Raw genomic sequence first — 27,500 nt, 5'->3', positions numbered from 1 at the left:
TCTTTCTCTTTTTCTCTCGCTTTTTCTCATTTCATGGAGAGTCCACACCGTCATTACAATTACTAGTGGGATATTCAACTGACCAGCAGGAGGAGGCAAAGACCACCCCAGCAAAGCTGTTAAGTGTAACTTCTTTTACCCATAACCCCCAGTCATTCTCTTTGCCTCTGTCAAGGGAGGATGTGCAAAGTTGGTGTCTGAAGATTTTAATCCTTTAATGGGTACTTTTCCCTGCAAGCAAGGATTGGGTGCTATGCTGTGTCCATGTTCATCTCTTTAATAAGAGTAATTTTGGCTATTACCAGTTAGAGAGTGGTGATGTAGTCCTTACTTGAGTTCTAACATTATTGCAACCCCTTTATAGAAAGCCAGGGTTGGTTACTCTGCTCTTTCTTTTTCTTCAGGTCTCTGATAGATATGGGTAATCCATCACACGTATAAGTGGCTCCTTCCCTGCAACCAGATTCTAGGTGGAAGGTCGGCACATTCAGAGGTTAATGTCTCTGTGACAGGACACATACAGATCTCTGGGTGTTCAAGGCTCCCTGGTGGGTCTTAGTGATTTATTTCTAATGACACGGTGAGAACACGGATCATCATCAGTTACTTTTGGGAATATCACTCCTGGCCAGCAGGAGGCGGCAAAGAACACCACAGCAAAGCTGTGAAGTATCACTTCCCTACCCACAAACCCCAGTCATTCACTTTGCCTCTAGTGCAAGGAGGAGGTTCTCCTTGAACTGGGTTCAAGATCTTTATCTCTGGGAGTGATTGTTCCAGTCTGGGAACGAGATCTGGGTATTCCTCATCAGGTTCTGACCTTTAAAGTAGTATCCATTTTCCTTTGGCACAAGAAGGGTCTGTTCATAGCGAACATAGACCTGAGGGATGTATGTTTTTATTTATTTATTTTTTTCCTTTTTTTATTTTTTATTTTTTTTTCCAACTTTTCCATTTTTGCTTTTAAATCTTAGCTGAGAGCTTGTAAGTGAGTGCTGGACTTTCTCTGTGTGTTGTATTTATTTGTTTTGTAATTTCCCTATGGTTCTTGCACCCAGACCTGTCTGGGGTTAACTGCCTCTGGGGACAGCCCAGCTTCCTGTGAGTGCCCATGAGCACCCAGGGCTGAGCATGTTACAGGGTTATGGGATGTGTACCCGGTGCACAATTAAATACCAAGTATAATTAACTGTGTTTACATGTTTACCTTTAGAGCTGCCTAGAGTAGACACAATAGAGTATATAAAACCCACACAGGACTATGCTAGGAACTATTGATCCTAAGTATATATAATAATACTTCTCCAAGTAGGCTAAAAGTAAACAGAATGGTTTAAGGCATATTTTAAACTAGGAGTGTGAGATGGAGAAAAAGCAAAATATAACTGTCGTAGACATTAGATCTTGTGATCCATTATAAACTTTCGGACCGCATCAATAAATTCTGTGTCGTTTGCTTTATTAAGTTTGGTTCTCTATTATATTCTGGCTAACAGGGCAGTTCCAGGTGCATACTATAGTCTACCTTAATCAGAACAGTGAGTTCAGAGTCCCAGACTAGAAGATCCGTTCATGAAGGAAAGACAGACTCTAACCTACCCCTGTTTTCAACATTTGGTCATTTTGGGAAGTGCTGGTTCTGACCCTGCCGGTTCAACCAAGAACAGGGCCATCGCTTGTCTGATGCGAATTCTGCGTATTGCTGATCAGAGGATTGGAAAATAGTTAGCCTCTGTGCGGTCATAAGAGCAGCCCAGAGTGTCTGTCTTGTCGAGACAATCCCAGTCTGCAGGGTTCGAGCAATGAGCTCATCTGAGCTTCCTTCTCTATTTCCACCATCTGAAGGCAAGGCAGAGGCTGGCACAACTCCAGTTATTGAAATTTGACTTCCCTGGCTAGTTGGGCTTGGCGTACCTTTTCTGAAAGGCAAGTCCACCGGAGTGGGTATGGAGGCAGATTCGTTAGATAGGGAAGTCATCACGTCCCCTGTATCGAGATCCGAAGAGGGGCTGGGTAGGGCGTCTACCTGCGGTTGCTCCTCCGTTGCTGCGCTACCACATGTATCGGCATGGTAAGCCTTCTATATGGCCTTAATTGCACTTTGCAAACCAGGTATGTCAGACTTGGGATCACCCTCATCTGTTGCTGGCGGGTCTAGAGTTGTTAGGCGGATTCCTCTTGTGTTCCGTGGAGATATGAGGAGCCTGCAGAGCTCCTTCTCTAGGCTCCGGTAGCTGTCATGTGTAGCCTAGGTCACTGTACTCTCCCACTTTTCCAGAGCCTCCATCTCTCCGGTGTAGTAGAGTTGTACTGTTTTAATGATAAAGTCCCTGCTTATTGCTATATTGTGATAGTAGCAGGTTCCCACTTTAGATGTAGAGCGACAACTGTGTACTTGGAGCACAGCTAGGTTTAGGGACGATGTAGAGGCTTCAATGGTAGGAGAAGACCTCAAGTGAATAGTCCGGTACTGACTGCAAATAAGCCGCAATCCAAAACCCTATTTCTCAGGTCAGTTCGCCAACCGACAGGCCTCCCCACTATTTTGTGTTGGATAATGTCAGATCTCTTGGGTAAAAGTATTAAATTGTGGAGAAGGCTCTAGGAGCTGAAGCTCAGTGCGACCAGTAAGATGGCCGCCACCCGGAAGTCCCCCGGATGTGTGTATTTTTTTTTTTGTTCCCATGATAGATATCTTAAGTTTCTGAGTTTCGTCATCCTAGAGGGATTTCTATGTCTCGGAATATGATCAGGTGTCATCCTTCCAGCAAGCTCTTTTTCAAGAGACCTTGTTCATTCTTTCCTATGGTGGGAAATGATTCTGGAGAAGAGTTCCTTTTACTCCATCTGCAAGGGTGATTTATTGGGGACCTTCATAGATTCTATCTAATTGAAGATCTTTATCTGGGACCAGGTAAACGAGGAGTTTTTCCTTTGGTTCTCCTTGCTGTCTTCTGTCTGGCCATCAGCAATCTCTGGTAGTCCGGTGGATAGCTTAGTTGTTTTGCAACCAGATGGTTGGGTGGGAATTGCTATTATTTTTTCCATAGATATCATTCCTTTTGCTAGTTTCTCTAAAATGGAGACTGTTCGGATCTGTCTCAGGATAGATCGAGATCGTTAGCTGATATACTCCCTTCGGTACTGGTTTCCAGGAGTACCTGTCTCAGGGTGCGTGCTTCTGGAAACATTCCTGGAAGGCATGGGAGTTATTAATCTCGGAAATGTGTGTGTTCCTCTTATGTATGAGGGCGAGTTACTTTACTCTGATGGTTTGGCCTTAGTTGTCATTAAATTGGCATTTTCATCTCTCTGACTTACATCATCTACTAGGATGCAATTTGAAGTTCCTTAGTCTTGTAGGAGGTGATTTGATTGTTCAGTGGCAACTCACAATGGCTGTCTGTTCTCCTCTGTTCAGGGGTGAACAATTGGATTTTTGATCAGACTGATAATTCACTCCGGCGAGTGGTTCTCCTTCCGGCGGTTTCTTCCAGGTAAACCATAAAATGGGGGGTTCTGGAATTGGCTTCTGCCGTTTCAGCAGACTGCCAAGCTTATGAGGTTAAGTTCATGGTCTTGATTGCAGACCGCCTTGATAAATTTTCTGCTGGTTGTTTTCTTAGGAATCAGTCTTGCATATCCCTCCGTTTTTCTCTCCTTTCACAAGTTATCGTATCTAGCAGGAGAGAGTCGGTTAATTCTAAAGCTTACTGCTTGGCCATTGATTGCTTAGTTGGTCTAAGCGTGGTTTTTCTGCCTCTGTCTTAAAGACCATGTTTCAGGCTTTTATGCCAATTACTAGAAAGTTTTCCATAAGATTTAGCGTAAATATCTTATTGGTGTGACTCCAAGGATTTCTCTTGGAGTTGGGTCAGGATTCCTGGGAACTGTCTTTCTCCAGGGAAGCTTGAAGAAGGGGTTTTTGGTCAGTATCCTCAGGGGTCAGATCTGTCTTATTCTCTTTGTTATTCAGGTGTCATGGATGTGCTGGAAGTCCAATCTTTTTGTCAGGCCTGGGTTAGCATCAGGCCTGTTTTAAATCTGTTGCTCCACTTTGGAGTCTTAACCTTGTTCTTTTAGCCTTGCATCAGGCCCTTTTTGAGCCTATACATTGCTTAGATATTAAGATGTTATCTTGTAAGGTTTTGTTTCTACTAAGAGTCTCTGAACTCTCAGCATTGCAGTATGGTCCCCTTATCTTTTATCAAATAAAGTGGCTCTGCGTACTAAGTTTCCCTTCCTAAAGTTGTTTCAAATAGGAATTCTGGTCAGGAAATAGGTGTACCCGGTTTGTTCCACAAACTAGTTGGGGTGCGTACGCAGATAGTCTTCTTGCAGGCGACTAAGGTCTTCCGCTAGGTCTTCCGCTAGTCTTCTGTTTTGTCGGGTTCTCTGGAAAACGCAAAGGTCGGAGAACTACGGCTCATTTTCATTCGCTCTGGCTGAAGAGTTTTATCGTTTGACCTATGACACTGCTGGCCTTCAACCTCCTGAGAGAGTCACGGCTCATTCCATGAGGGCTGGTTCTTTCTGGGTTTTTCAAGCATGAAGTTTCTGTTGAACAAGTTTGCAGGACTGCAACTTGGTCCTCCTTTTTATAAATTTTGATATGTTGCTTCTGCTGAGGCTTCCTTTGGAAGAAAGGTGTGGTGTGTAATTGATAATGATACGTGGACTTACTGTGTCATTAGAAAGAAAACAAAATTTATGCTTACCCGATTTATTTATTTCTTGACATGGTGAGTCCACGGCCCGCTCTGGTTTTTTTCAGACAGTTTTTGTTATATAAACCTCAGGCACCTCTGCACCTTGTGTTGCTTCCTTTCTCTCCTTTCCTTGGTCGAATGACTGGGGGTTGTGGGTAGGGAAGTGATACTTAACAGCTTTGCTGTGGTGCTCTTTGCTGCTTCCTGCTGGCCAGGAGTGATATTCCAAACAATAATTGATGATCCGAGGACTCACCGTGTCAAGAAAGAAATTTATCAGGTAAGCATATATATATATTTTTTTTTTACCCTTTCTCAGGGATTTATCATGGGCAGTGACATGTACTTTTATTATGTAGATAAGGCACTGTGGGTATAAGGGGTTAATAGGATCCCCTTTTGGAGGCTTTTGAGAGACTGGCATAGGGATGGGAGGAGTAACACTTATTCCAGTTCCCTTTGATAAGCCCGATATCCTTATAGAGTGTTTTTTCTGTGCAGTTACGGTCATATCAGACCGGAGGAGTAGCCCGTATACGCACCGTTTCTATTTCCATTTCTCTTGTTCAGTTCAGGCACACGTGACCTTCCACTATTCTGCTTCAGTCTTATACATGCGGTTAGAAGAGCGGAACTTAAGGGATGTATTAACAGCCTAGCTTGTGATGTCTGTTTAATAGAGGTCTCCTGCTGTCTGGCGATATTGATCATCGTCTTTGTGGAGACTGCTATACTGAATAGACGATAGTGTCACTGTTTTGCCTGCACCGATTTTGGAGTTCCGGTTTTTAAAATGTCTTCATCTCTGATCCGGAGGGTGAGTTTTCCTCAGTATTGAGGTTATAGAGGTTCAGGGGAAAAATAAATTCTGCATAACAATCACAAATTATTGCTGTTTTTATTTTTAATCTATTACCTCCATTGAGATTAGGCTCGGTCTAATTATTCTAAAGGGTATTAGTTTTTCCTTTTTATCTTGGACTCTATAAATTGTCTAACTCGTGTAATACATGTTTTTATCTGTTTAATATTTTGCTTTGAGGTTCCTCTTGTTCCTCCCTCGCATTTTTGTACTCATTTTTAAATAAGACTTTATTATAGAGGAATAAGAATCCTTTTCTGAGCCAGTTATCTCTCAAGACAAGGTTGTCCGTAACATGCCTCATTTTTCTCAATTGTGCCAAGCCTTATCTATGTCACAGGCATTGCCCTGTGGTTCTCTTTATCAGGTCCCTGGGGGTATTTGTTTGCCTGGTGATTTTGCTGCCCTAATAATTCTGCAGTATTGTCAGCATTTCCTTTATCTACGGTAAGGAAGAGAATATTTAGGCATTTCTCATTATGAGTTCTGACTCCGCTAAGTCTGCATTAGTTGCTCTTTCTCATTTATCTGAAGATCATTGGTGGATCTGATGGAGATATTTCGTAGTCTGTAGATGAGACACAAGTCCTAGTTCAGTAGATCCAGAGGAGGTTAATTTTAGCTGGAGCACCTTCGGTTGCTGTTGCAGGAGGTCCTTGCTGCTTTTGAAGACTTTTGGGAAAAGAGGAATTCCTTTTTTCCCCGTCCCCTGTTGTGTTTATGTGGTGTGTTTTTTTTGTTTGTTTTTTCATCACGGGACAGGGTTTTGTTCCAGAAATTGTTTTAACGTTATGCTCTTGATAAAGGCTTCTTTTAGCTGAAATGCTGTATTTTAAATAAAACCTGAAACTGCACCTAAAGACAGGCTTATTTTAACTGCAATCCTGTGAGTATAACCAGTTTGTGCGCCTACCACATTGTCTGAAATCTGCTACACTATTGTACGCTCCTTTATTTTGGAGGTGAAAGCAACAAGGTTGACTCAGAGGACGTGGGCAGCTAGGTTCCCTGAAGGCGAGACAGCGCCGCCACTTTTAACACTTTCTGCTTCTATACACGGTTTGGGAGACTTTCTAATAAGCATAAATTTAGTGTAATACATGTTTTTATTTCCTTCCCTCACATTTGGTGGCGAAATGGTTGCATGAAAGAAAGGTAATGCTAAAAATTCTCCTGTATTTTAGGCAAGTTTTTCTCTGAAATTCTTGGTAGTGAAGGGGTTAAATGATAAAAAAATAATGTAAATCTCATAGGGATGAGCAGACATACCAAGGCATAAGGAGTTGAGGGATTTTTATAAAATGACTGCTTCTTTTCCTGCTAAAATTGCCAGAAAATCAATGTGTGTTAATTTTATCTTTGATTACTATTAAAGGAGAGATAGATAGATTGATATGATATAATATGTCTGGTTAATCCTTTCATTCTAGGAAAATCCTTCTGCAACTTTAGAGGATCTGGAAAAACCTGGAGTTGATGAAGAACCTCAACACGTATTGCTTAGATATGAAGATGCCTATCAGTACCAAAATATATTTGGACCCCTGGTTAAGCTTGAGGCCGATTATGACAAGAAGCTGAAGGAGTCGCAGGTGATATACATGTGCTGTGTCTTGGCTTGTGAGTTCATTAACTACAGATCATTATCTAAACCTTTTTTATTGTTTTAGACTCAAGACAACATAACTGTGCGATGGGACCTTGGCCTTAACAAGAAGAGAATTGCATACTTCACGTTGCCAAAAACAGATTCTGGTAACTTACAATTCAGTAACTTTTACCTTTTTCCCCCCTCCCCCCCTTTCTTCCATTTTATTAGATGCCAAGTGTTAAAACGGAATAAAAATAAAATAATCCTGATCCTTTTTCTTTCTTTCTTACGATACGGTGAGTCCACGGAATCATCCATTACTGTTGGGAATATCACTCCTGGCGCAAAGAGCACCACAGCAAAGCTGTTAAGTATAACTTCCCTTCCCACTATCCCCAGTCATTCTCTTTGCCTTCAGTGCAAGGAGGTGAAGTTTAGGTGTCAAAGAATTTCCTCTATCAAGATTTTATTTTTTTGAAAGCATGAGCAAGTTTGCTCTGATCTTTCCTGACAGTTGGGTATAGCTGTACTCCACGTTGGCCTCTTCAGTAGGGCTGTGGTAGCTTTCAAGCAGTTAGGAACTTGTGGGGTGGGCCCCACTGTGTTTTCTTAAATTGCTGCCCTCACATAGAAAGCCAGAGTATGTTTACTCTCTTCTTTTTCCAGGTCTCTGTGAGGAGTGGCTTCCTCTCATGCCAAGTGAGCTGTCCTCCTGCCGGACAGTCAAGAGTTGGGGTGCCATTTTATTTTCTCATAGAAGACCTTGGCACTACAGCAGTTTTATATTGTGCCCCTTATGGGTCTTTACCATCTCTGAGGCTCAGGATGTTATGGGCAGTTAGCAGGGGACTGAGTGGTGTTTATTGAGAGAGAGAATTATTGGTTGCTCAGTTTATTTTCAGGGGACATATTTTTAGCGCTGTGGTTTTTCTTTAACATGCTTATTATGGCCGATGGGTGCTCCTCTGATGTCACAGGAGAGGCGGGTCTTCTTTTTCGGCTGTGTGTCTAATAAGAGCGCACGCTTTCCCCTCTGTCGCAGCCTACAGTATTTTCTTCCACACCGATACAACGGATCTGCTCAGTTTTCTTTCCCATCTGCCTTCCTTCTGTTGAGTGTGCAGTGAGGGGCAGGTAAGCGCCTCAGCGCTATGGTGTAGAGGTTGCGTAGGAGGTTTTGGGGGATATTTGCTAAAGCAATTTTTAAGGTTGTTTGCCTTTTGAGCTTATCAACTTTATTTAACCTTTTTAAGGGACAGTAGAAATTTCTGTCCGTTAAACAGTAAAAGATTTTGTTGGACAGTTAAGGAAATTTTTACTTGGGATGCAAAATTTAAAGAGACAGTATCAGGGATAAAAGGGGGGGGGGGAGTTTGTGTTTTTTTGTCTTCGTGTGCAAGTTGCTGGCAATATGGACCAAGAGTCTATGCCTTCCATTGAGTGCAAGCTTTGCTTGGATTCCCAAGTTGAACCTCCTTTGCCTTTTTGTTCTTCTTGTATTGAAAGAACTTTAATGTATAAAGATAGACTTGTTTCTGAGCCATCATTCTCTCAGGTTGAGGCTGTTCAAGCTATGCCACAGCCTTCTCCTCAAGCATCCCAAACTTTTTTGGCGTCACATGCAGTGCCCTGCGATTCCTCACAAGCTCCTGGCAGAGTTTATTTGAAGGCTGAAATTGCTGCCCAGGTATCCTCAGCGGTATCTGAGGCGCTAGCTGCCATACCCATGCTTCAGGGGAGGCGTATGAGGAAAATTAAAGAATCCGATAGTAAGGTTTCTGATCCAGTACAGGCTAACCAAGTGGCTCTTTCACACATGTCTGAAGAGGATACTTCTGTAGTCTCTGAGGGTGAAATCTCAGATACGGATAGTATAATTCCTCCTGATGTTGAAGTGGTTTCCTTGAGGTTCAAGCTTGAACATCGTGTTTTATTAAAGAAGGTTTTGGCTACTTTGGACAACTCCGATACTCCTGTTGTGGTGAACCCTAAGAAATCTAACAAGTTAAATAGATTTCTTTCATGTAATTAGCAAGAGTCCATGAGCTAGTGACGTATGGGATATAAATTCCTACCAGGAGGGGCAAAGTTTCCCAAACCTTAAAATGCCTATAAATACACCCCTCACCACACCCACAATTCAGTTTTACAAACTTTGCCTCCTATGGAGGTGGTGAAGTAAGTTTGTGCTAGATTCTACGTTGATATGCGCTCCGCAGCAAGTTGGGGCCCGGTTTTCCTCTCAGCGTGCAGTGAATGTCAGAGGGATGTGAGGAGAGTATTGCCTATTTGAATTCAATGATCTCCTTCTACGGGGTCTATTTCATAGGTTCTCTGTTATCGGTCGTGGAGATTCATCTCTTACCTCCCTTTTCAGATCGATATATATACCATTACCTCTGCTGATTTTCGTTTCAGTACTGGTTTGGCTTTCTACAAACATGTAGATGAGTGTCCTGGGGTAAGTAAGTCTTATTTTCTGTGACACTCTAAAGCTATGGTTGGGCACTTTTTTATAAAGTTCTAAATATATGTATTCAAACATTTATTTGCCTTGACTCAGGATGTTCAACATTCCTTTTTTTTCAGACAGTCAGTTTCATATTTGGGATAATGCATTTGAATTATTCATTTTTTCTTACCTTAAAAAATTTGACTTTTTCCCTGTGGGCTGTTAGGCTCGCGGGGGCTGAAAATGCTTCATTTTATTGCGTCATTCTTGGCGCGGACTTTTTTGGCGCAAAAAATCTTTTCTGTTTCCGGCGTCATACGTGTCGCCAGAAGTTGCGTAATTTTTTTGATGTTCCTTTGCGGCGTTCCGGATGTGGCGTCATTTTTGGCGCCAAAAGCATTTAGGCGCCAAAAAAATGTGGGCGTCTTATTTGGCGCTAAAAAAATATGGGCGTCGCTTTTGTCTCCACATTATTTAAGTCTCATTATTTATTGCTTCTGGTTGCTAGAAGCTTGTTCACTGGCATTTTTCCCATTCCTGAAACTGTCATTTAAGGAATTTGATCAATTTTGCTTTATATGTTGTTTTTTCTATTACATATTGCAAGATGTTCCACGTTGCAACTGAGTCAGAAGATACTTCAGGAAAATCACTGCCCGGTGCTGGAGCTACCAAGCTAAGTGTATCTGCTATAAATTTTTGGTATCTGTTTCTCCAGCTGTTGTTTGTATTGCATGTCATGACAAACTTATTAATGCAGATAAAATTTCCTTTAGTACTGTTACATTACCTGTTGCTGTTCCGTCAACATTTAATTTTCAGTGTTCCTGATAACATAAGAGATTTTATTTTTTAAATCCATTAAGAAGGCTATGTCTGTTATTTCTCCTTCTAGTTTACATAAAAGTCTTTTAAAACTTCTCTTTTTTCAGATGAATTTTTAAATGAACATCATCATTCTGATACTGATAATGGTTCTTCTGGTTCAGAGGTTTCTGTCTCAGGTTGATGCTGATAAATCTTTGTATTTGTTCAAGATGGAATTTATTCATTCTTTATTTAAAGAAGTATTAATTGCATTAGAAATAGAGGATTCTGGTCCTCTTGATACTAAATCTAAACGTTTAAATCTCCTGTAGTTATTCCAGAAGTGTTTAATCTCCCTGATGCTATTTCTGAAGTAATTTCCAGGGAATGGAATAATTTGGGTAATTCTTTTACTCCTTATAAACGTTTAAGCAATTATATCCCGTGCCATCTGACAGATTAGAGTTTTTTGGGACAAAATCCCTAAGGTTATGGGGCTGTCTCTACTCCTGCTAAATGTACTACTATTCCTGCGGCAGATAGTACTTCATTTAAGGATCCTTTAGATAGGAAAATTGAATCCTTTCTAAGAAAAGCTTACTTATGTTCAGGTAATCTTCTTAGACCTGCTATATTTTTAGCGGATGTTGCTGCAGCTTCAACTTTTTGTTTAGAAGCTTTAGCGCAACAAGTAACAGATCATAATTTTATAGCATTATTATTATTCTATAACATGCTAATAATTTTATTGGTGATACCATCTTTTGATATCATTAGAGTTGATGTCAGGTATATTTCTCTAGCTATTTTAGCTAGAAAAGCTTTATGGATTAAACTTGGAATGCTGATATGTCTTCTAAGTCAACTTTGCTTTCCCTTTCTTTCCAGGGTAATAAATTATTATCTCTACTGTTTCTGGAAGGAAGGGAACTTTTTTACCAAAGGATAAAAAATCTAAGGTAAATTTAGGTCTAATAATCATTTTTGTTCCTTTCCTCACAACAAGGAACAAAAGCCTGATCCTTCATCCTCAGGAGCGGTATCAGTTTGGAAACTATTTCCAGTTTGGAATATATCCAAGCCTTATAGAAACCTATAGCCAGCTCCTAAGTACCCATGAAGGTGCGGCCCTTATTCCAGCTCAGCTGGTATGGGGCAGATTACGTTTTCTTCAAAGAAATTTGGTTCAATTCCGTTCTCAATCTCTGTTTTCAGAACATTGTTTCAGAAAGGTACAGAATTGGCTTCAAGTTAAGGCCTCCTGCTAAGAGATTTTTTTCTTTCCCGTGTCCCAGTTATCACAGCAAAGGCTCAGCATTTCTGAAATGTGTTTCAGATCTAGGGCTCCATGTACGAAGCAGCGAAAGCTGCTCCGGAGCCTTTGCGGGGCAGGTTCGCATATGCGAGCCTGCTTCCCGCAATGTAAGAAGCAGCGGTCATTAGACCGCTGCTTCCTACACCCTACGCCACCTCTTAGGTGGCGAAGCAGAATCACCGAGAGCTCGCTCGCTCTCGGTGATTGACAGCCCCTTCAGTCGCGTGATTGGTCGCGCGACTGAAGGGGCGGGCATTACACACTCCGCTGAGTGTGTAATGATACATACGGGCAAGCGGATCAATAGATCCGCTGCCCGTGTGTAGCGGAGGCGGGCGGACAGCTTTGCGAGTTAAGAAGCTGTCCGCCCGCCTCTTAGTACATGGAGCCCCTAGAGTTGGCTGGAGTAATTATGACAGTTCCAGTTCTGGAACAGGGGCTGGGGTTTTATTTTATCTCTTCATTGTACCAAAGAAGGTCAATTCCTTCAGACCAGTTTCGGATCTATCAATATTGAATAGTTATGTAAGGATACCAACATTCAAGATGGTTACTGTAGGACTATCCTGCCTTTTGTTTAGCAAGGGCATTATATGTCTACAATAGATTTACAGGATGCGTATCTGCATATTCCGATTCATCCAGATCACTTTTAGTGTGAGATTCTCTTTTTAGACAAGCATTACCAGTTTCTCTTGTTAAGTGTATCCAGTCCACGGATCATCCATTACTTATGGGATATTAACTCCTCCCCAACAGGAAGTGCAAGAGGATTCACCCAGCAGAGCTGCTATATAGCTCCTCCCCTAACTGCCATTACCAGTCATTCTCTTGCACCCAACGACTAGATAGGATGTGTGAGAGGACTATGGTGATTATATTTAGTTTTATACCTTCAATCAAAAGTTTGTTATTTTATAATAGCACCGGAGTGTGTTATTCCTTCTCTGGTAGAATTTGAAGAAGAATCTACCTGAGTTTTTACTATGATTTTAGCCGGCGTAGTTAAGATCATATTGCTGTTTCTCGGCCATCTGAGGAGAGGTAAACTTCAGATTAGGGGACAGCGGGCAGATTAATCTGCAAAGAGGTATGTAGCAGCTTATTATTTTCTGACAATGGAATTGATGAGAAAATTCTGCCATACCGATATAATGTAAACTCGGCCTTAAATGCAGTAGCAGCAACTGGTATCAGGCTGTCATGTATGTATATTTTACACTTCAGTATTCTGGGGAATGGCACTTCACTGGAATTATACTGTGTGCATAAGACTTTAGCCTAATTTGCAGGGACTGGCAACAGGCTCTTTAATAACACTTAATTTATGTTAAACGTTTTTTGCTGGCATGTAAAATCGTTTCATTTTCTGAGGTACTGGGTGAATAAAATGTTTTGGGCATTATTTTTTCCACTTGGCAGTTGTTTTATTTAATTTATGACAGTTTACTGATCTCTCTCACTGTTGTGTGTGAGGGGGAGGTCAAAAAATTCAGTCAGAAGCTCATTGTATTTCCTGCATGATCCGGTTCATCTCTACAGAACTCAGGGGTCTTCAAAACTTGTTTTGAGGGAGGTAATCATTCACAGCAGAGCTGTGAGATTGTAGTTGACTGTGATAAAAAACGTTTATTTCTGTAACTTTTTTTTCTGCTATCAGGGTTAGTTATCCTTCGCTAATGGGAACAAGCCTTTGCTAAAATTGTGTTTTTTACAAAGATTTGATGCTATAACCTTTCAGTTTATTAACTTTCAACTGTCATAACTCTTTCTGTGCTTCTTATAGGCACAGTACGTTTTCATATTATAGTAAATTACTTGAAAAGTATTTCCAAGTTGCTAGTTTATTTGCTAGTGTGTTAAACATGTCTGATTCAGAGGAAGACATCTGTGCTATATGTGCTAATGCCAAAGTGGAGCCCAATAGAAATTTATGTACTAACTGTATTGATGCTACTTTAAATAAAAGTCAATCTGTACAAATTGAACACATTTCACCAAACAACGAGGGGAGAGTTATGCCGACTAACTCGCCTCACGTGTCAGTACCTGCATCTCCCGCTCGGGGGGTGCGTGATATTGTGGCGCCGAGTACATCTGGGCGGCCATTACAAATCACATTACAGGATATGGCTACTGTTATGACTGAAGTTTTGGCTAAATTACCAGAACTAAGAGGTAAGTGTGATCACTCTGGGGTGAGAACAGAGTGCGCTGATAATGTTAGGGCCATGTCAGATACTGCGTCACAACTTGCAGAACATGAGGACGGAGAGCTTCATTCTGCGGCTGACGGTTCTGATCCAAACAGATTGGATTCAGATATTTCAAATTTTAAATCTAAGCTGGAAAACCTCTGTGTATTACTAGGGGAGGTGTTAGCGGCTCTGAATGATTGTAACACAGTTGCAATACCAGAAAAAATGTGTAGGTTGGATAAATATTTTGCGGTACCGTCGAGTACTGACGTTTTTCCTATACCTAAGAGACTTACTGAAATTGTTACTAAGGAGTGGGATAGACCCGGTGTGCCGTTCTCGCCCCCTCCGATATTTAGAAAGATGTTTCCAATAGACACCACCACACGGGACTTATGGCAAACGATCCCTAAGGTGGAGGGAGCAGTTTCTACTTTAGCTAAGCGTACCACTATCCCGGTGGAGGATAGCTGTGCCTTTTCAGATCCAATGGATAAAAAGTTAGAGGGTTACCTTAAGAAAATGTTTGTTCAACAAGGTTTTATATTGCAACCCCTTGCATGCATTGCGCCTGTCACGGCTGCAGCAGCATTTTGGTTTGAGTCTCTGGAAGGGACACTTGAATCAGCTCCATTAGATGAGATTACACACAGGCTTAAAGCTCTTAAGTTAGCTAACTCATTTATTTCAGATGCCGTAGTACATTTAACTAAGCTTACGGCTAAGAATTCCGGATTCGCCATTCAGGCGCGCAGAGCACTGTGGCTAAAATCCTGGTCAGCTGACGTTACTTCTAAGTCTAAATTTCTTAATATACCTTTCAAAGGGCAGACCTTATTCGGGCCCGGATTGAAAGAAATTATCGCTGACATTACAGGAGGTAAAGGCCATGCCCTGCCTCAAGACAGAGCCAAACCTAAGGCTAGACAATCTAATTTTCGTTCCTTTCGGAATTTCAAAGCAGGAGCAGCATCAACTTCCTCTGCTCCAAAACAAGAAGGATCTGTTGCTCGCTACAGACGAGGCTGGAGACCTAACCAGTCCTGGAACAAGGGCAAGCAGGCCAGGAAACCTGCTGGTGCCCCTAAAACAGCATGAATTGAGGGCCCCCGATCCGGGAACGGATCTAGTGGGGGGCAGACTTTCTCTCTTCGCCCAGGCTTGGGCAAGAGATGTCCAGGATCCTTGGGCGCTAGAGATAATATCTCAGGGATACCTTCTGGACTTCAAATACTCTCCCCCAAGAGAGAGATTTCATCTGTCAAGGTTGTCAACAAACCAAATAAAGAAAGAGGCGTTTCTACGCTGCGTACAAGAGCTTTTATTAATGGGAGTAATCCATCCAGTTCCACGGTCGGAACAGGGACAAGGGTTTTACTCAAATCTGTTTGTGGTTCCCAAAAAAGAGGGAACTTTCAGGCCAATCCTGGATTTAAAGATCCTAAACAAATTCCTAAGAGTTCCATCGTTCAAAATGGAGACTATTCGGACAATTTTACCCATGATCCAAAAGGGTCAGTACATGACCACAGTGGATTTAAAGGATGCTTACCTTCACATACCGATTCACAAAGATCATTACCGGTATCTAAGGTTTGCCTTTCTAGACAGGCATTACCAGTTTGTAGCTCTTCCATTCGGATTGGCTACGGCTCCGAGAATCTTCACAAAGGTTCTGGGTGCTCTTCTGGCGGTACTAAGACCGCGAGGAATTGCGGTAGCTCCGTACCTAGACGACATTCTGATACAAGCTTCAAGCTTTCAAACTGCCAAGTCTCATACAGAGTTAGTACTGGCATTTCTAAGGTCGCATGGATGGAAGGTGAACGAAAAGAAGAGTTCTCTCTTTCCACTCACAAGAGTTCCCTTCTTGGGGACTCTTATAGATTCTGTAGAAATGAAGATTTACCTGACAGAAGACAGGTTAACAAAGCTTCAAAATGCATGCCGTGTCCTTCATTCCATTCAACACCCGTCAGTAGCTCAATGCATGGAGGTGATCGGCTTAATGGTAGCAGCAATGGACATAGTACCCTTTGCATGCCTACATCTCAGACCGCTGCAATTGTGCATGCTAAGTCAGTGGAATGGGGATTACTCAGACTTGTCCCCTACTCTGAATCTGGATCAAGAGACCAGAAATTCTCTTCTATGGTGGCTTTCTCGGCCACATCTGTCCAGGGGGATGCCATTCAGCAGGCCGGACTGGACAATTGTAACAACAGACGCCAGCCTACTAGGTTGGGGCGCTGTCTGGAATTCTCTGAAGGCTCAGGGACAATGGAATCAGGAGGAGAGTCTCCTACCAATAAACATTCTGGAATTGAGAGCAGTTCTCAATGCCCTTCTGGCTTGGCCCCAGTTAACCACTCGGGGGTTCATCAGGTTTCAGTCGGACAACATCACGACTGTAGCTTACATCAACCATCAGGGAGGGACAAGAAGCTCCCTAGCAATGATGGAAGTATCAAAGATAATTCGCTGGGCAGAGTCTCACTCTTGCCACCTGTCAGCAATCCACATCCCGGGAGTGGAGAACTGGGAGGCGGATTTCTTAAGTAGTCAGACTTTTCATCCGGGGGAGTGGGAACTTCATCCGGAGGTCTTTGCCCAAATACTTCGACGTTGGGGCAAACCAGAGATAGATCTCATGGCGTCTCGACAGAACGCCAAGCTTCCTCGTTACGGGTCCAGATCCAGGGATCCGGGAGCGGTTCTGATAGATGCTTTGACAGCACCTTGGACCTTCGGGATGGGATGCTTCCTCGATTGATTGCCAGAATCAAACAGGAGAGAGCATCAGTGATTCTAATAGCGCCTGCATGGCCACGCAGGACTTGGTATGCAGATCTAGTGGACATGTCATCCTGTCCACCTTGGTCGCTACCTCTGAAACAGGACCTTCTGATCCAGGGTCCCTTCAAACATCAATCTAATTTCTCTGAAGCTGACTGCTTGGAAATTGAACGCTTGATTTTATCAAAACGTGGTTTTTCTGAGTCAGTTATTGATACCTTAATACAGGCTAGGAAGCCTGTTACCAGAAAGATTTACCATAAGATATGGCGCAAATACTTATATTGGTGCGAATCCAAGAGTTACTCATGGAGTAAGGTTAGGATTCCGAGGATATTGTCTTTTCTACAAGAAGGTTTAGAAAAGGGTTTATCCGCTAGTTCCTTAAAGGGACAGATTTCAGCTCTGTCCATTCTTTTACACAAACGTCTGTCAGAAGTTCCGGACGTTCAAGCTTTTTGTCAGGCTTTAGCTAGGATCAAGCCTGTGTTTAAAACTCTTGCTCCACCATGGAGTTTGAACTTAGTTCTTAATGTTTTACAGGGGGTTCCGTTTGAACCCCTTCATTCCATTGATATCAAGTTGTTATCTTGGAAAGTTCTGTTTTTAATGGCGATTTCCTCGGCTCGAAGAGTCTCTGAGATATCTGCCTTACATTGTGATTCTCCTTATCTGATTTTTCATTCAGACAAGGTAGTTCTGCGTACTAAACCTGGGTTCCTACCTAAGGTGGTCACTAACAGGAATATCAATCAAGAGATTGTGGTTCCATCTTTGTGTCCTAATCCTTCTTCGAAAAAGGAACGTCTGCTACACAATCTAGATGTAGTCCGTGCCCTGAAATTTTATCTACAGGCAACTAAGGATTTTCGACAAACGTCTTCCCTGTTTGTCGTTTATTCTGGTCAGAGGAGAGGTCAAAAAGCTTAGGCTACCTCTCTCTCCTTTTGGCTTCGTAGCATAATACGGTTAGCCTATGAGACTGCTGGACAGCAGCCTCCTGAAAGAATTACAGCACATTCTACTAGAGCTGTGGCTTCCACTTGGGCCTTTAAGAATGAGGCTTCTGTTGAACAGATTTGCAAGGCTGCAACTTGGTCTTCTCTTCATACTTTTTCCAAATTTTACAAATTTGACACTTTTGCTTCTTCGGAGGCTGTTTTTGGGAGAAAGGTTCTTCAGGCAGTGGTTCCTTCCGTATAAAGAGCCTGCCTGTCCCTCCCGTCATCCGTGTACTTTAGCTTTGGTATTGGTATCCCATAAGTAATGGATGATCCGTGGACTGGATACACTTAACAAGAGAAAACATAATTTATGCTTACCTGATAAATTTATTTCTCTTGTAGTGTATCCAGTCCACGGCCCGCCCTGTCACTTTAAGGCAGGTAATTTTTCCATTAAACTACAGTCACCACTGCACCCTATGGTTTTCCTTTCTCTGCATGTTTTCGGTCGAATGACTGGTAATGGCAGTTAGGGGAGGAGCTATATAGCAGCTCTGCTGGGTGAATCCTCTTGCACTTCCTGTTGGGGAGGAGTTAATATCCCATAAGTAATGGATGATCCGTGGACTGGATACACTACAAGAGAAATAAATTTATCAGGTAAGCATAAATTATGTTTTTGTGGCTCTACCGTTTGGCCTAGCCTCAGTTCCAAGAATTTTTTTCAAAGGTTCTCGGTGCCCTTCTTTCTGTAATCAGAGAACAGGGTTTTGGTATTTCCTTATTTGGACGATATCTTGGTACTTGCTCAGTCTTCTCATTTTCAAAGAATCTCATACGAATCGACTTGTGTTGTTTCTTCAAGTTCATGGTTGGAGGATCAATTTACCAATCAGTTCATTGATTCCTCAGACAAGGGTAACCTTTTTAGGTTTCTAGATAGATTCAGTGTCTATGACTCTGTCCTTGTCAGTCAAGAGAAGTTTATCATTGATATCAGCTTGTCAAAACCTTCAGTCACAATCATTCCCTTTGGTAGCCTTATGCATGGAAATTTTAGGTCTTAGGACTGCCGCATCAGATGCGATCTCCTTTGCTCGTTTTCACATGCGACCTCTTCAGCTCTGTATGCTGAACCAATGGTGCAGGGATTACTCAAAGATATCTCAATTAATATCTTTAAACCGATTATACGACACTCTCTGACATGGTGGACAGATCACCATCGTTTAGTTCAGGGGGTTTCTTTGTTCTTCCGACCTGGACTATAATCTCAACAGATGCAAGTCTTACAGGTTGGGGAGCTGTGTGGGGGTATCTGACGGCACAAGGGGTTTGGGAATCTCAGGAGGTGAGATTTCCGATCAATATTTTGGAACTCCGTGCAATTTTCAGAGCTCTTCAGTCTTGGCTTCTTCTGAAGAGAGAGTTGTTCATTGTTTTCAGATAGACAATGTCACAACTGTGGCATACATCAATCATCAAGGAGGGACTCACAGTCCTCTGGCTATGAAAGAAGTATCTCGAATTTTGGTTTGGGCGGAATCCAGCTCCTGTCTAATCTCTGCGGTTCATATCCCAGGTATGGACAATTGGAAAGCGGATTATCTCAGTCGCCAAACGTTGCACCTGGGCGAATGGTCTCTTCACCCAGAGGTATTTCCTCAGATTGTTCAAATGTGGGATCTCCCAGAAATAGATCTGATGGCTTCTCATCTAAACAAGAAACTTCCCTGGTATCTGTCCGGATCCCGGGATCCTCGGGCGGAGGCAGTGGATGCATTATCTCTTCCTTTCAAGTGTCATCCTGCCTATATCTTTCCGCCTCTAGTTCTTCTTCCAAGGGTATTCTCCAATATTCTAAAGGAATGCTGGTTTGTCCTGCTGGTAGCTCCAGCATGGCCTCACAGGTTTTGGTATGCGGATCTTGTCCGGATGGCCTCTTGCCAGCTGTGGACTCTTCCGTTAAGACCAGTCTTTCTGTCTCAAGGTTCTTTTTTCCATCAGGATCTCAAAACCTTAATTTTAAGGTAAGGTGTTTGAACGCTTGATTCTTGGTCAAAGAGGTTTCTCTGACTCTGTGATTGATACTATGTGACAGGCTCGTAAATCTGTATCTAGAGAGATATATTATAGAGTCTGGAAGACTTATATTTCTTAGTGTCTTTCTCATCTTTTTTCTTGGCATTCTTTTGAATACCGAGAATTTTACAGTTTCTTCAGGATGGTTTAGATAAAGGTTTGTTCGCAAGTTCCTTGACAGACAAATCTCTGCTCCTTCTGTTCTTTTTCACAGAAGGATTGCTAATCTTCCTGATATTCATTGTTTTGTACAACCTTTGGTTCGTATAAAACCTGTCATTAAGTCAATTTATCCTCCTTGGAGTTTGATTTTGGTTCTGGGGGCTCTTCAAGCTCCTCCTTTTGAACCCATGCATTCTTTGGTCGTTATATTACTTTCTTGGAAAGTTTTGTTTCTTTTGGCCATCTCTTCTGCCAGAAGAGTCTGAATTATCTACTCTTTTTTTTTTGAGTCTCCTTTTCTGATTTTGCATCAGGATAAGGCGGTGCTGTGAACTTCTTTTGAATTTTTTCCTAAGGTTGTGAATTCTAACAACATTAGTAGAGAAATTGTGGTTCCTTCATTATGTCCTAATCCTATGAATTCTAAGGAGAAATCATTGCATTCTTTGGATGCTGTTAGAGCTTTGTAATATTATGTTAAAGCTACTAAGTCTTTCCGAAAGACTTCTAGTCTATTTGTCATCTTTTCCGGTTCTAGAAAAGGCCAGAAAGCTTCTGCCATTTCTTTGGCATCTTGGTTGAAATCTTTATTTCATCATGCCTATGTTGAGTCGGGTAACACTCCGCCTCAAAGGATTACAGCTCATTCTACTAGGTCAGTTTCTACTTCCTGGGCGTTTAGGAATGAAGCTTCGGTTGATCAGATTTGCAAAGCAGCAACTTGGTCCTCTTTGCATACTTTTACTAAATTCTACCATTTTGATGTGTTTTCTTCTTCTGAAGCAGTTTTTGGTAGAAACGTACTTCAGGCAGTGGTTTCAGTTTGAATCTTCTGCTTATGTTTTTCCATTAAAATTTTATTCTGGGTGTGTATTATTTTCAGCAGGAATTGGCTGTCTTTATTTTATCCCTCCCTCTCTAGTGACTCTTGCGTGGAAAGATCCACATCTTGGGTAATCATTATCCCATACGTCACTAGCTCATGGACTCTTGCTAATTACATGAAAGAAAACATAATTTATGTAAGAACTTACCTGATAAATTCATTTCTTTCATATTAGCAAGAGTCCATGAGGCCCGCCCTTTTTTGTGGTGGTTTTGATTTTTTTGTATAAAGCACAATTATTCCAATTCCTTATTTTATATGCTTTCGCACTTTTTTCTTATCACCCCACTTCTTGGCTATTCGTTAAACTGAATTGTGGGTGTGGTGAGGGGTGTATTTATAGGCATTTTAAGGTTTGGGAAACTTTGCCCCTCCTGGTAGGAATGTATATCCCATACGTCACTAGCTCATGGACTCTTGCTAATATGAAAGAAATGAATTTATCAGGTAAGTTCTTACATAAATTATGTTATTTTGATGGAAATTAATTCCTGGGAATAGGAGAGACCTGGAATTCCTTTTTCTTCATCTGCAGTCTTTTTAAGAAGATGTTTCCGGTGGCTGACTCTATTAAGGAGTCGTGGCAAACTGTTCAAGGTGGAAGGGGCAATTTCTACACTGGCCAAGAGAACTACTATTCCTATTGAGGATTGTTATTCTTTCAAAGACCCTATAGACAAGAAGCTAGAGGCTTTCTTAAAGAAATGTATATTCTTTAAGGTTTACAATGGCAACCGGCGGTGTGTATTGCTACTGTGACAAGTGCGGCAGCTTATTGATTTGACGCTTTGTCTGAGTCCCTCCAAGCAGAAACTCCTTTGGAGGAGATATAGAATAAAGGCTCTCTCAAGTTAGCCAATTCCTTTATCACTGACGCTTCTTTGTAGGTCTCTAAGTTGGGAGCCAAAATATCTGGTTTCGCAATTTTGGCACGTAGCTATGGCTGAAATCATGGTCAGCAGATGTTTCTTCTAAATCAAAGCTTTTGGTGATTCCTTACAAGGGAAAGACCTCGTTTGGGCCGGGTTTGGCAGAGATAATTTCCAATATCATGGGTGGTAAAGGACCTTTTCTGCCTCGATAAGATAAGAACAAATCGAAAGGACGTCAGAGTAATTTTCATTCCTTTCCTAACTTCAGAGGTAAGTCTTCCCCCTCCTCCACCAAGCAGGATCAGTCCAAGCCTTCTTGAAAGCCCAGTCAGAATGCCAAGCTCCCAAAGTACAGTTCGAGGTCAAGAGATCCTCAGGCCTTTCTGATAGATGCTGTGGCAGTTCCTTGGAACTTCAGGTTGGCATATCTGTTTCCTTCTGTTTGCGCTCCTTCCACGAGTCATTGCTCAGGTCAAGCAGGAGAGAGTGTCAGTGATTCCAAATAGTGGACTCGCAGGATCTGGTATGCAGATCTAGTGAAAATGTTGTCTCTTCCTCTGAGGAGACTACCTCTGAGGAAGGACCTTCTACTTTAGGGGCTCTTTAGTCATTCAAATCTCGTTTCTATGTAGCTGACTGCTTGGAGATTGAATGCTTGATTTTGGCTAAGCGTTGCTTTTCTGAATCGGTCATTGAGACCATGATTCAGGCTCGTAAGCCTTTCACTAGAAAGATTTACCACAAGATATGGCGTAAATATCTTTATTGGTGCGAGTCTAAGGGATACTCTTGGAGTAGGGTCAGGATCCCAAGAATTTTGTCCTTTCTCCAGGAAGGCCTGGAGAAGGGTTTGTCTGTCAGTACCCTGAATAGTCAGATTTCTGCTCTATTTTGTTGCACAAGCATCTGGCGGACGTGCCAGATGTACAATCCTTTTGTCAGGCCTTGGTCAGAATCAGGCCTGTGTTTAAATCTGTTGCTCCACCTTGGAGTCTTAATCTCGTTCTCAAAGTTTTGCAACAGGCTCCGTTTGAGCCTATGCTTTCCATAGATATTAAGTTATCTTGGAAGGTTTTGTTTCTTATTGCTATCGCTTCTGCTCGGAGGGTTTCTCAACTCTCAGCTTTGCAGTGTGAGTCTCCTTATCTCATATTTCATACAGATAAGGCTGTTCTTCGTAACAAGTTTGGTTTCCTTCCTAAGGTTGTTTCGGATAGAAATATTAATCAGGAAATTGTTGTTCCTTTTCTCTGTCCTAATCCTCCTCGGAAGAAACGTTTGTTGCACAACCTAGATGTGGTGTGTGCTCTTAAATTTTATTTGCAGGCGACCAAGGATTTTCGACAGTCTTCTGCATTGTTTTTTTTTTTTTTTCTGGTAAACGTAAGGATCGGAAAGCTACGGCTACTTCTCTTTCTCTCTGGTTGAGAAGTATTATCGTTTTGCATATGAGATCTCTGGACAGCAGCCTCCTGAGAGAATAACAGCTCATTCTACTAGGTCTCTTTCTTCTTCTTGGTCCTTCAAGAATGAGGCCTCTATGGAGCAGATTTGCAAGGCTGTGACTTGGTCGTCTTTGCACACTTTTTCAAAATTTTATAAATTTGATACTTTTGCTTCGGCAGAGGCTTTTTTGGGAGAGAGGTTTTGCAAGCAGTGGTGCCTTCTGTTTAGGTTACTTGTCTTGTCCCTCCCTAATCATCAGTGTCCTCCTAGCTGGTTCCCAACAGTAATTGATGATTCTGTGGACTCACTTTATCTATAGAAAGAAAATGAAATTTTTTCTTACCTGATAAATTTATTTCTAGATACGGTGAATACACGGCCCACCCTTTGTTTTAAGTTTTTTTTTTTGTTTGTTTTATATAAACCTCAGGCACCACTACACCTTGTGTTATTTATTTTCTCTCCTTTTTCCTTTGGTCGAATGACTGGGGATAGTGGGAAGGGAAGTGATACTTCACAGCTTTGCTGTGGTGCTCTTTGCCTCCTCCTGCTGGCCAGGAGTGATATTCCCAACAGTAACTGATGATTCCGTGGACTCACCGTATCTAGAAATACATTTATCAGGTAAGCATACATTTCGTTTTTTGTTTTTTTTATTATTATTTTGCTTTGTAGTTTCCCTTTAAATGTCAGTGAAAGGCCTAATACAATTGTGAAGCTTAACAAATTAAATAATTTTATTACATAAGTCTCCTGGTAGCTGTTTAGCCCTCATGGAAGTGGTTTAAATACATGGTTAAAGGACCACTAAAGTCAAAATTAAAATCTCGTTATTCTGAGCACACAATACACGTGTGCTTGTATGTATTAGGGATGTGCATTTGGATCCTTCGTGAGGATCTAAGCAAATTCAGATTTTGGAATGGGGGATCTTTTACAGGAATAAATCCGGCTTCAAAAATATCCGAAGGGAACGAACGGCTGCTTACTTCATCATGATGGATCCAAATGCACATACATAGTATTTGTCTTTCACATTGCAAAATAGGGCCAATAGGAGTTAGCTGTGATTCTTTAGTTTCCCTTGGAAAGTACTATAGTTAAGACTAAAGGCTGAGATAACAATGTATTGGATAGAAAGGACTAAAAGAAATTGGGAGATTTTTTAGGGCTGTTGCACATGGAAATGCATAGTTTAGGTGCTAATTTCTACATGTATACTTAGGACACCTAAATGTAGCCAATGTAGTAAAACCAGATGCTTAGCACTCCAGAAAACTATTTTCTTTTTCTTCCAGATATGCGTCTAATGCAAGGAGATGAGATATGCCTTAGATACAAAGGAGACTTGGCACCTCTGTGGAAGGGAATTGGGCACGTTATCAAAGTCCCAGACAGTATCCTTTTTTTTTTTTTTTTTTTTTTTCTTTTTTAAATTCTTTTTCTGCTTTGTGTACTTGCAGTGACTTATAATTGCCACAAAAATGCATCTATGGAATTGGTTGAATACACATCCAACATCATCCTCCAAGATATTTATGATCCTATTCCTGGCCATCCCATGCACTTCTCTCCATGTTGTGTCTAAAGGGCACAGCAGCTCCCTCTATCTGAATAGCATCCTTGTAATGGCTCCAACCTACTGGCTGGTGTTGGCCACGTGTTGATGTGCTCAACCTTCATAAATTGAAGCTTTTCAAGGGTGTTTGTGGACTGCAAAACAATGTTGATTCTTCTAACAAAATAATGCTTTAAAAGCATTTTTTATGCAGTTCTTTTGAAAAGCACTGCTTAAGCCTTTGCCAAGTTTCCCCTTCAGGTGCTGACGACGGCTCCATGCCGTCACGAGGACTCGCTAACCTTGACGGGGGCCTGAAGTCTCCTTCCACCCGTTTGATCTTGCCCCTATATTGAAGAGCAGGCTCCGGGCTTCACACGGGTCGTGATGACGTCCTCACACAACTTTATTTACAACTGTCAATTGACAGTTATGGAGAGATGGGGGCATGCTGCATAGATGCCCGTATCTTGAGCATCTAAGCAGCTACAGACCCCCAAGACCCACCGTTAGAAAAGTATTCGCCTCACCTTTCCAATAGTGTATGACTTTAAAGTGTAGTAAATTTTAAAAATTATTTTTAAACAGTATTTTTAAAAAAAAGGGGGTCTTTAACGGCACATAAAGATCAAAATTGCCTAAAGACCCCCAAAATAGATTTCCCTAAAATAAATTAGTCCCTGTTTTTTAAAAACAAATATCAATTTAAGTATATTAGCTAAATGATCACCGCGGTAAACAGCATTACCGGAGTGATCACCTAAGAAAAATGACATTCCCTTACTATACGGATGCCAACATTTGTAATCACATGAACACCTTGATCTTGTGTTAACAAATTAACCAATGTTAGAGAGATCCTTTTATTAATATCTATCTATCTATAGAGAGTCCACTACATCATTCAATTACTAGTGGGAATATCACTCCTGGCCAGCAGGAGGAGGCAAAGAGTGTTAAAGGGACACTGAACCCACATTTTCTTTCGTGATTCAGATAGAGCATGCAATTTTAAGCAACTTTCTAATTTACTCCTATTATCAAAATGTCTTCATTCTCTTGCTATCTTTATTTAAAAAGCAAGAATGTAAGTTTAGATGCCGGCCCATTTTTGGTGAACAGTTAGGAAACAAAGCAAGGACTACCTCACAACTTCCTAACACATTGCTTCCCATGGTACTAAAAGCCAGAGTTGGTTACTCTATTCTTTCTTTTTCTACAGGTCTCTGTAAAGAGTATGTGTCCTTCCACGCCTTGTAAGCTGTGTTCCCGACAGCTAGACTGCAGGTAAGTGCTTTTGTCTTCTAGGTCTTGGAGACTTGCACTTCAGAAGAATGTCATATGCAGTAGATGGGGAGATTTTTAAAATCCTTTTTACAGGATTTTCTTTGGCAGTGGGCAGGCACATTATGTATGTTGAGACTAGGGGTTAATCTTCCCCTTTATTGGGACGTTTTTCCTCTTTGGGCTAATCTTGTTGAAATACTTCTAGTATTTTTGTGGCTTATGTTTTATACAGGGATTTATGTATAAACTTGCAATTTGGCAGTTGGTTTTCTTTGCTTGCTTAGCTAGAACAGGCTAACTTACAGACTGCTTGAGCATTTGTGTAAATTAAGCTCCGTTGTTGAAGGCAGAGGGAAACGCGCACCTTTTTCTTGCTGCGTAGTTTCCTCTCTCTCTTGGTCATGTGACTTCTCTCTGCTGTCGGATAATCACTGAGCAGAGCAGCGTCATTGAATTTCAACCTCTTCAGTGTCGATGTACTATATGGTCGTTTTAGAGATTTCTGGCAGACAAATTGTATAAGTGTTACGGTAAGGCACCTCAGCCTGTCTGAGGTGTAGGGGGCCTGATTGGTTTATTTTAAAGAATTTTTGCATAACGTTAAGCGGCTGTGGTATTAAAAACTTTTAAAGTGACAGTGTATTTAAAAAAAAAAAATCTACAATTTGTGGAATTTTTTATTTAGTATTATGGACATGGACAAAGACTGTCTTTTGACAAATGCTTGTTATGCCTTGAGGTACAAATTCTTTTGCTTATGCAATTCTGTGCTGCATGCTTAGCTAGGACACTTCAGGCAATACCACAGCTTTCTCCTCAAACGTCCCAAGCCTCTATGGCGTCACATAAAGTGCCCTGCAGTTCCTCTCCGCCTCCTGGAGGAGTTTATTTGCCTGCAGGTTTTACTGCACAGGTATCTTCTGCGGTATCTGCAGCATTATCTGCTTTTCCTATGCTGGGAAAACGCAAGAGGAAAATTAGACATTCAGATATTAAGGCTTCTGTTCTACCTACTGCTATGCAGGTTGCCCTCCCTCATAAGTCTGATGAGGAGGATACGCCTGTAGCCTCTGAGGGTGAAATCTCAGATTCGGAGAGTATTATTCCTTCATCTGATACTGAAGAATAAACTTCAGATTTAAGCTTGAACACCTTCATGTACTTTTAAAGGAGGTATTGACTACTTTGGAAAATTAGACATTCAGATATTAAGGCTTCTGTTCTACCTACTGCTATGCAGGTTGCCCTCCCTCATAAGTCTGAGGAGGATACGCCTGTAGCCTCTGAGGGTGAAATCTCAGATTCGGAGAGTATTATTCCTTCATCTGATACTGAAGAATAAACTTCAGATTTAAGCTTGAACACCTTCATGTACTTTTAAAGGAGGTATTGACTACTTTGGACAACTCCAATACTTCTGTCGTCAACCCTAAGAAGTCTAGTAAACTTATACTATGATGTTCCTTCCTCTGTGGAAGTTTTTCCTGTCCCAGACTGTGATGGAAATTATTTCATAGGAATGGGAGAAGCCAG

General features: G+C 41.6%; 1 protein-coding gene across 1 annotated transcript in view; it reads left to right on the top strand.

Moving 5' to 3' along the window:
- UPF1 (UPF1 RNA helicase and ATPase) overlaps positions 1-27,500 on the top strand; it is a 526,107-nt gene that overhangs the window by 52,057 nt on the left and 446,550 nt on the right. The window contains 3 exon segments of the mRNA XM_053700065.1: positions 7,002-7,163; positions 7,242-7,326; positions 24,421-24,519. Of these exon segments, the coding sequence (XP_053556040.1) occupies positions 7,002-7,163; positions 7,242-7,326; positions 24,421-24,519 (346 nt within the window).

This window comes from Bombina bombina, chromosome 2 (genome assembly GCF_027579735.1).
Source record: "Bombina bombina isolate aBomBom1 chromosome 2, aBomBom1.pri, whole genome shotgun sequence".
NCBI classification, from domain to species: domain Eukaryota; kingdom Metazoa; phylum Chordata; class Amphibia; order Anura; family Bombinatoridae; genus Bombina; species Bombina bombina.
Note: the sequence above shows the minus strand (reverse complement) of the source record. Positions and strands in the feature narration are given on the sequence as shown.